The sequence below is a fragment of the Crocodylus porosus genome, unplaced genomic scaffold (assembly GCF_001723895.1).
Source record: "Crocodylus porosus isolate Cpor-Errol unplaced genomic scaffold, CroPor_comp1, whole genome shotgun sequence".
NCBI classification, from domain to species: domain Eukaryota; kingdom Metazoa; phylum Chordata; order Crocodylia; family Crocodylidae; genus Crocodylus; species Crocodylus porosus.
In genome coordinates this window covers 18,738,202-18,747,890 of record NW_017728925.1, presented here as the reverse complement: position 1 = coordinate 18,747,890, position 9,689 = coordinate 18,738,202, and the positions used below count along the sequence as shown (strand labels likewise).

At 43.5% G+C, this 9,689-nt stretch overlaps 1 protein-coding gene across 1 annotated transcript in view; it reads right to left on the bottom strand.

Moving 5' to 3' along the window:
* GOLGA1 (golgin A1) overlaps window positions 1-3,105 on the bottom strand; it is a 23,259-nt gene extending 20,154 nt beyond the window's left edge. The window contains exons 1-2 of the mRNA XM_019541035.1: window positions 2,844-3,105; window positions 906-996 (exon numbers count right to left, since the gene is read on the bottom strand). Of these exons, the coding sequence (XP_019396580.1) occupies window positions 906-996; window positions 2,844-2,978 (226 nt within the window). The 5' untranslated portion in view covers window positions 2,979-3,105. The remainder of the gene's footprint in view (window positions 1-905; window positions 997-2,843) is intronic.
* Between the last annotated feature and the right edge of the window lie 6,584 nt (window positions 3,106-9,689).

Below are 9,689 nucleotides of genomic sequence, written 5' to 3'. Positions count from 1 at the left end.
AGATCATTCGGGTGGCCCTCCTCTGGACCCACTCAATGTTGTCCACATCCCTCCTGAAGTGGGGCACACAGAACTGGACATAGTACTCCAGCTGTAGCCTGACCAGTGTTGCATAGAGGGGGAGGATCAACTCCTTGGCACTGCTAGAGATGTACCTTAATCCAAGGGAGCAGGTGAACACATTTCAGTTCTAATTGTAATGTAAGCCACCACTGCACCCCATGTACTTCGTAAGTAAGGGTGGGAGTACACACCTGAAGCTGCTTTAAACCATGTTTTGTTTCCCAAAGCCCCTCCATGAGCCATGGGAAGCAAAGGACAGCAGTGTAGTGAATCCCAGCCCTGCTCAAATTCACTCACTATTCAAGGGGCTGGGAGAAAAGAGAGAACAGAGCACTTCCTCAAGCTTCTCACTTGCCAGAAAGACCCTTGGGACAGGGTAGTCATAAAGGCCCATCCTTGCCTGCTTTAAGATTGCTTTATGCTACACTCTTCATTAATTTAGTTTAGTGTCAGCTTCTCAGAGCAGAGACAGTGTTGGAACACTGCACATTGAAGTCTTGGTTCCAGCTGGACTTTCTGGCTGTTACTGCAATACAGTTAGTAAATAAGAAGTGTATGGGAGGAGCTGTCTTGGTTGCGCATGGGGTGAGAAAACTATCCCAACCATTCAGGAAGATCATACATGTGGGCCAAAAGAGCAGCAGGAGGACAAGAAGTCAGTCTGTATTGGTTCTGTTCAGACTGTATTCTACAATGCAAGGACGCTGATCAACAGAAAGGTATAAATCAATTCAACAAAGTTATGAAAAGGGGGTTTGCTTTCCAGCTAAGTGAAAACTCTTAATTGCAAGGAACAGTATTTCCCAAACTGGAAGTTAATAAGGCATCATCAGAACACATACCAGATAGTTTAGCTTCTAGTTTCCGTATCTGTTCATTTCGTCTAAACAGCTGGGATGAGAGATCTTCTCTAGAGCTGCTTCCATCAGAGGCCTTTCCAGATTAGAGACAGAAAATATATATGTAGTATATGCAGTTTACAAGCTTCAGGAAGAATAATCCTACCACTCCCAAATTTTAATGACAGTAAACATTATTAGGACTAGAAATAAACAAACAGTTTCAAATTTCCAGTGAAAAGGAAGATAAATTTACATAACATTACATACATTTAGTTCTGCCAACTAAATGACTGCATACGACACGTAAGAGAAAAATAGCATTTAAATAGTCAGCTGTAATTATGTTAGAGATTATTCTGACTTTCAGCCAGTGTCAGTTAGAAAATAAGAGGCATGACATGGCACGGCACGGCAAAATGACTGGAAACCAGAAAGTCAAGCTACACATCAGAGATCCTAGAAGGGAGGAGTTAGTTTAGAAAGATAAGCGGTGGCAAAAGGGAAACCTAAAGCTTTTTATCTAAAAAGCTTAATTAGCAACAGTCACTTAGAATCACAGAAAGACAGGGCTGGAAGAGATCTCAGAGAGTCACTGGGCGCATCTACATGAAAGGCATTGAGCGCAGTAGACAAATTCTGCACGTTAGTATGACAGGCAAAACCAGTGCTAATACACCGACACACAGTAGAATTAGTCTGTGGCATATTAGCTTCGCCAAAAAAACATGTGCCAGCACTGATGTGCAGTAGTGCCAATTACGGCACATTAAACTTTGGCGTATTAACGAATATGTAGACATGCCCACTGAGTCCACACGTCTCAAGACAGGATTAGCCTTGTCTGAACTTTCTGGCAAAAAAGGTTCATGCCATCAGTTTTACTTCACTGCAGTCCTTCTATTTTTGCTCCTTAGGAAGTCAAAAGAAAAGATGTTTACGCTGCCAGAGCACAGCATTCCTGACAAGTGGCTGATCGTAGGTTTATAAGTTATCTCTTGCTACACCACCATTTCTGTTGTTTATACCTACAATTTGTAGATGCCCTGGGCCCTAACTTCACATCATTTACTATGTGCAAGTTGGATCCATTTTTTTTTTTTTTTGTAGTTTACCTGAGTACAGGGAAAAAACATCTGAAACACTCATGCTCAGTAAACACCCACTATTCTCAATTCTTATGTGAAAACAACTGTTAGAGATCAGTTTCCTAATTAGCTTTGCCACATGTTTGAGACTTGGAAAGATTTTACAACATTTCTCAATGAAAAATATCCCCTTCATCCGGGGAATGAAAGCAAAGAGGAACCTGCTGTCTGCAGCAACACAGCACACAAAGCCTGCTGGCTTAGGTGATGCTGCCTTGTAACCTAATCCAGGCTGTGGGTGACTGGATAACCTTCAGGAGACCTGATGGTTTCAGCCACAGCATTATCAAATTCTGTTTAACCTAAACACACCTGGAAGTACCTTATATATTTATATTGTGATTTCAAAAACCATAACACGTACTCATTCTACGCACTTGTTCAAATGCTATTTCCAAGCAGGAACTGCAGTGTGAAATCAAAGAAGTAAACATACAACCTGGTCACTACAAACTTAAGACTTGACTTGCTTTCTTGAAAGCCTTGTTGTTACAATGACATAGTTATCTTCTGTTTTGCTGTAATATTGTTGGTACCTTCCATCTTAATTTGGCAATGCCCTGTACTGGAGGTAACTGTGTCATTTATATTCTTAATATGTAAAAAATTGATTACGTTTTATACACCCTCTCTCTAATCTCCAAAAAAAGGTTCAGATTTGATGTTACAGGTGCATCCACGTAAGTCCCATACAAAGACAGGTATTCAAGCCATGCAAGACTAAAACCAAACGTTGTGCTAAGAACATTACATTAAGAAGTAAAATTCCTCTGGAGCAACATATGTTACTTACAAAATCATCTCCTGAATCTGCTCCCACAGATGTGATTGACTCTTTGCTGACAGATCTAGGAATCCTGGCCGCCCCTCCTGGTCGAGGAGCAATAGCTGCCTCCTCTGCTATCTTCTTCTTCAGTTTTGCAAACATTTTATTGAAGCTGAAGTCCTAGAACACCCAACGAAATGCTGTTTTGAGATGCGACCACTCCTTATTAAACCATTAATGTATGGATGCTCAATGAAAAGGTTCCAGAAGTCAAAATTTAATTTTATGTCCCGTCCACAAAAGCAGCTTACTCCAGGTCTAATTCAGAAGAGTTCACGACCAAGCCATGCCTACAAATTAAAGAGAGATCAAATTTCAGAGCCAAACCCAATAGATTTACACCCATAAAGCCCAAAGGGCATTTTGTTACTTCTATCAAGCCACGTTACCTACTCGATGGAGCCAAACCACGATTCATCGTTTGTAACTGGAGTCTCAAACTAATCACCTGTGCCAGATAAGAGTGGGCGGCGGGCGAGGCACGCCAGCTCCTCATCAGAAAAGTGTGATTGACTTTCCACGCAGCTTCTCTTAACACAGCCCCGGAGATAAGCTGCCAACAAGAGTTTTGTGAGGACAGCAGTGTGCACGTCAGTTCTCCTTATTCCATTTCTTTATTTTGAGGAGCATCGGTCTCTAATTTTCATCTTCGACTTCAGCTAAGTGATTTGTTGTGGTCAATGATATAAAACTGTAGTATCAAATGCTGCGATGACAAACGTCGCTGCCAAAGAAACGATGGCAATTCCGACAAAAACCACTCTTAGAAGTGGGAAGCGAAAAATTTCTCAACACCCTCCCTCCTCCCGCAGTTATTTTGGTAGCAAAGACACTGGACCCCTCCATGCACGACGGGGGCATGAGGGGCCCGGCCCCAGGCCTGCGACGCTGAAGCCTGCAAATGGGGACGAAACCCCGGTGAGACCCAGTCCTGGCTCCGTCGCAGGGAGCCACCTCGTAACACGGAGAGGCAGGGCCTCGTCCGGGGGCTGGGCTGAAGGCCCCGCTCCACTGCCCGGGCTCGTTCCCGAGCACAAAGACGCCACCCCGCTCCCCGCTTTAGTCCTTGTCCCCTTGGCAACGGCCGCCGCCCTCACCGTGGGGCCTGCCGGCAACCCGACCCGCCGCTTCCGGAGCCGGACGTGACGCCACCAGCTAGGACGAGGCCGATCCGGAAGCGCAACGTGGCCGCCGGAAGCGGTACCCCAGCGAAGGAGAGCACGAGGCGCATGCGCGGACGACTGTGGCAAGGAGGGGGCGCGGCCGGGCAGCCCCATGTGCGCTGGGGTAGGCGCGTCCTGCTTCCCCAGGGGGAAGGCAGCGGCCTGCTTCCCCGGGATAGGCCAGGAGGGCGCGAGGGTGACGCTGGACTCCAGGCCGCACGGGGGCTGGGTTTCTGGCAAAGGCAGCAGCTGCCCGTGCCCGGTCTTGCCCCATTGCTGGACGCGGGGTCAGGAAGAAATTTTACCCGGTGGTCAGGCTAGCACGGACGAAGCAGGCACATCCTCTCCGGCACCTCCCGAGCACATCAAACATTTCACAGCAGCGAGACAGGGACGGGAGTTGTACCTGGGCCGGTTCAGGGCTGGCCCTAACCTTACGTTCAGTTTAGATCGTGGATTGTAGAGGACGGCTTGGACAGGGACAATCCTGCCTCAGAGGGGGCTGGTCTAGATGTTCTTTGGAGGGCTCTTCCACCCCCGCTTCTGTGACTCTCTTCTTCCCACCACCCCTTGCTCCCTTCACTAAACACTTTCCAATCCTGTAATGACCAAGGTAAAAGTTTTCAAGGCCAGACCCCGCTGCCTCCAGTCAGGGGCAGGGAAGGCAGCAAAGATGGTTTGGAAACACACCGCCAGGACTCAAAACAAGGGCACTGTATTAGAAAAGGGGGGGGTTACTTCCTCACTCGGCTATTACATCTTTGCAAATCCAACATATGAGAAGGACTGCTGAGAGATTCCAAAACACAAAACCAGGACACAATGAACATGCAGGCTCCCAACTGCTCCATAAGCTCCATCCTTGCCTTTGCTGCTTAACTGGAGCAGCAGCTTAGCCACAAGGCAGACGGGCTGCTGGAAGGCCATAGCGCACCAAGTCCATCTCCCCAGGTGCTTGCCAGGCAGGAGTCCACAACGGAAACATTCCTCAGCAGCCTTCAGTTCTGCTTTTCCCTTAATGCACTGGCCTCTGTTGTGCTCAAGTCTTCCTTCCTATCTGCAGTCAAGTCCAACTGCTGTTTTACTCTTGGGTTGAACTCCAAGCACAGCACCATCCCTGTTTTAAGTTCTGCTGCTTGGCAGCGCTGAGGCCAGAAAAAAAAATGACTGCCAAGAAAGTCCTGTTCAGTGTGTAGGAGTAAATTTAGTCCGGCTTCTGGCCTACTTGACTAGAAAAACAGAGAGAGACCAGAAGTGCTGATACTGCTTATTTCAGTTACATGTTCTGAGATAAGGAATCCTGCATGTCTTGGTTGTCTTGATATAGTAAACAAACCATCTGTGCACAGGGTAAGTAAACTTCTGTGTAATTTACTATTGTTTTGGTTCTTCAAGGTTATATTTTTTTCCTCTTTCTCTGTCTTAAGTATAAATATGCTTGTAAACTTGGAGAGTCTGAGGAATCCTTTGAAACAGACAAGTGGGTGATTCCCCTTGCTGTATGGAATTCTCATGATCACAGAATAGCCCTAAATAAAGAAAAGCTGGCTCTGTCAGTTCTGATTCAACCACAACACAGTTTGATTTCTTCCACAATTTGGTGCCGTGACTTGGATAGAGACGCCCAAAGTGATCAGTTGGGACACAGACATCTCTTCACTGAAGGCCTGGTGCCAAACCAAGGTAAGAGACCTTTTGAAATCTCTACTGGGGCTTTTCAGTGAGAGGCTCTCTCTGTCTTCCTGATTCACTGCTTAAGGCTCACCCTAGCTGAACTTTTTTTTCTGCCAGAACTGTCAGACCCACTGTGTAAGTAGTAACTGTGAGTAGAAAGAGTTAAGGTTAAAGACTCTTTTGTGTTGCTGTTGTCAATGAAAGTATTTCCCCATGTGAACTGAGTTAGGTTCTGTAAAGAACTATGAGGTCTCTCTGCGGCCAGGATTGGAAACCTTGTGCAGCTGCCCCAAAGACAACAGATTTGCTCTGTGTGGTCTTCAAAAGCAAGGATGCAAGGTGAAAACTCTTAGAGTGTGAGTGTTTTCCGCGATAAGTGTTGACCAAGGCTGAGACTAAAAAAATGTTCTTGAACCTTGTGCCTCAACGTAGAAATTCCCTTGTGTGAATTGGGAGTATGAATGGAGAAATATGAGCCGCTGACCAGGTCTGAAACTAAGGTTGGGTTCAGCCGACCCAAGACTGTCCAGAAGGGCAGTTTTGAATGCAAGGGGGCCCAACCAGAACCTCGTGACCCAGTGGACAGGTTTACCCTTTCCCCACCCTCATAATGAGCCGTGTCTAACTGTGAGTAACTGCATTGTGTGCCGTTATTGCTGTGGAGTCTTGTCTTTGGACGTTAGCCACAGCACCTCTGTGCCGCTAGCAAATCTCACAACCTGACCGGACACCCTGAATAAGCCATTCCTGTATGAAAGACCTATGTGAACTGAGTTTAAAGATATGGGGAGCGGATAGTCTAAAGACATACCGGCTCTGTCAAAAGGGATTCCAGCACTGTACATGTATACACACTATGGCCATAAAAGTTGTAAGTTTCTAGACAAATGGAATTGGTATACCAGAGATGATTTTAGCCGGCAGTTTCCCCTGAAGGGAACATTTGATTCAAGTAAAATTGTTCATCTCTGCAGAGACCTTGAGTTAAGAGGTAGTAATATACCAGACTCAGTGGGACACATTTTTTGATTGGTATGAAGAAGCTTTCAAAAGACGTCAAGAATCTCGAGTTTCTTCCACAAGTGTCTGCAGCTTGTGCATTCTCAGTGTGGTCAGAACCACCTGAGAAGGAGCAGCAAAAATGCATCTCCTTGCTAAATTTCAAGTTTCCGATTCAAAGGATGGGGAAGTTCCTGTTCCTCACAGAAACAAAAAATAAAAAACCTAACAAAATGTATTTTACCTCAACTTCCTCTCAGTCAGCTCAACTGTTTTAGCATAACTTGTTTTAAAGAGTCAACTCATGGAAAGAGTCATTCCTGATGGAAATTTCATCTTGAATGGGTAAGTCTGGAAAAATATGAACAACCAAAAGGAAGTCCTATTATGTAATCTTCACTAGACAGCTACTACCAGCTCTGCTTATATCATCAGACAAGTTTTGAAACCCCATGTCCACAAGCTAGAAAAGGACACAATCACCAATAGCAAGTCTGACACACAAACAACATTAATACAAACTATAAAGGAAACAACTGGTACTCTAAAAGCTGGACTACGTATGAGCTGTCAATCAAGATTAACTTCCCTTCCATTATCAAAAGTACTAGAAAGAACATCATCACCCAGCACCTGGAGTAACACAGCACCAACGTGTGTCAATACGCAGTAGCAAATAATTAAGCAAATATGTTTATTTTATATTGGTAATACACATAATTTATGAGTGGATTTCAGATACAAAAATCATGTACAATAGTTCACAACTGATGAGTGTAGCCACATTCTGGGAGAACATTTATCAATGTGAAATGTCATCAACACTCCAACATCAAAAACAAACATTTTCATATTTTTGTCATTCGAAGCAACATAAACATTGTTACAATAGTTCGTTCCCTTGATGCTATGTCAGCTCTATGCAGAATCACAGTGTTAACTTGGAAACTGCTTAGTGGAGTAAAGTCGTCCCAGCAGCAGCAAGCAAAGGGATGGTATATAAAGAACCACAATGCATTTGATGGCCATTAGGCATTGAATACCCACCATTATCTTGCTGGGTTATCTTCCATCAAACCCAACATGGTTTCACACAGTGTTGCACTAACTACAACATGAAGTATTAGTATTAGACTCAAAGCTGAGAAGAGAGATTAGATGGAGTGAAACAAATAAGAAAAACGTCCATGGTTGAGGTTATGGCTTAAGTAATTTAGATGCATTAAAAGACAGACAACAGCTTATACAGTATTGCACAAGACAGACATAAGATTTCCACATCAACTGTGCGAACCGGTTTTTAGGTGTCACATTTCTTGGTAGGTCTTTGCAGAAAGATGTCCTTTTTGATGTACTGTAAAACCAAAAGGTGGCCTGAGATTTCCTCAGCAGTAGAAAGGCCGCATACCACACCGGTCAGATCAAGATAAGTTTCTCTTCAGTATATATATATCTATATTTATTTATTATTTTGTTTTAAAAACTCAAGTTATAACAGACAAACTGGCGACAAGACATTGTTATGTAACAAAGGTAAACAGTGGCTTTGTTGAACCATCACAGAGGTTTGTTACCAAACAGCATCATCACATGCACTATAGACTAGCAGCACTTGGAACAGGATAGGTACATGTAAAACTTGTGCTTCCATCTCTTCAGGAGAGGGCTCCTATTAGAAATATAGCTGTATATTTCCCTACAAATGGCATCACAGTTCAACAACATTTCAGTTACATACAAGCATTTGCCACAGTTTATTAAAATTCCTTTCATACCACTAAAAAGGCAAGTTATTTATTTATTTATGACCTCCAAATAACACATTAAAAACAAGAATGTTACTTTCTAACAACAATACAAGGCTAGAAAAAGATTTACATAGTTATTAGTCTCTGTGGGGAAGGGTCAGAGACCAGGTGCAGACATGCTTGTTCCACACTTGGCTGATTTCAGGTTTCATTAGGATTGTAAGAAATAGTGAGTAAATGGTTACTCACTAGAATTAAAGGACTCCATCCAGCTAGGAGATGTGCTAAGGAGCCCAAATACATCAGAGATCTACATACTTATAGCCCTTCCTGACCTACAGTTGCTGCTGCTGCTGCCTGATTAAAAAGCTTGTTTTATATACCATGTAAACTAGTGGATCGAGCCATTTATGTTGGGTGGCATAGTCATTCTGGTTGCATGCCATTTTCATTTACAGAAGCTTAAGTATGCCTTGCACCTTCATTATACAACATACCTTACAACTGAACAACTAAGAATTGAGAACAGCCATAAAAGAGATAACTCCTAAGGTTTTTATACAGCAAAAACAAGAGAAAAATCTGGAGAGCTAGTGGTTCATTAACAGCCGGCCAGCTGACAGAAGCAAAAGCATACTAGAAATCTGCTTTGCAAAATGGCACAGATGAAGGCTTGAAACTGATCATGGATGCAGTAAGCAGGCCTGCATACTACTTAATTCTAATTACTAATAAGAATCATGGTGGAAACTAACATTATTAAATTCTCACTTTAATCTTAGCTCTTTTTTATTCCTGAAATGTTCAGTGGTAACACAAAAAACATACTTCTTTCCTCCCAAGGACACCAAAATTGCAGAATATTTTCTGGCAATTACATAGTTTTGGTGATTTACAGATGCCTTGAAGAAAAGTCCATTTGCTTCAAAAAGTTCATCTATATATCTCTATCTTAATTAAAATATCTGTTTTTACCAAAATATGATATACAGGCACATGGCTGTAAAATAACTTTAAACCAATTCAATATAAAATTACTTTTGGTGATAAATAATCAGATTTCCAAACAGAGGCAGAAAGCTCTCCTTTCCTCCGAGGATGGGCTGCCAGAGGCACAGATCCTCTTTCCGGGTTTCTTAGATTTTGCCTTCTTCCAACCCCATCTCTTCTACTTATTACTTGGGGAGCCTAGGGGAGGGGCAGGAGAAGGTAGAGGCACGTTTGTGCTT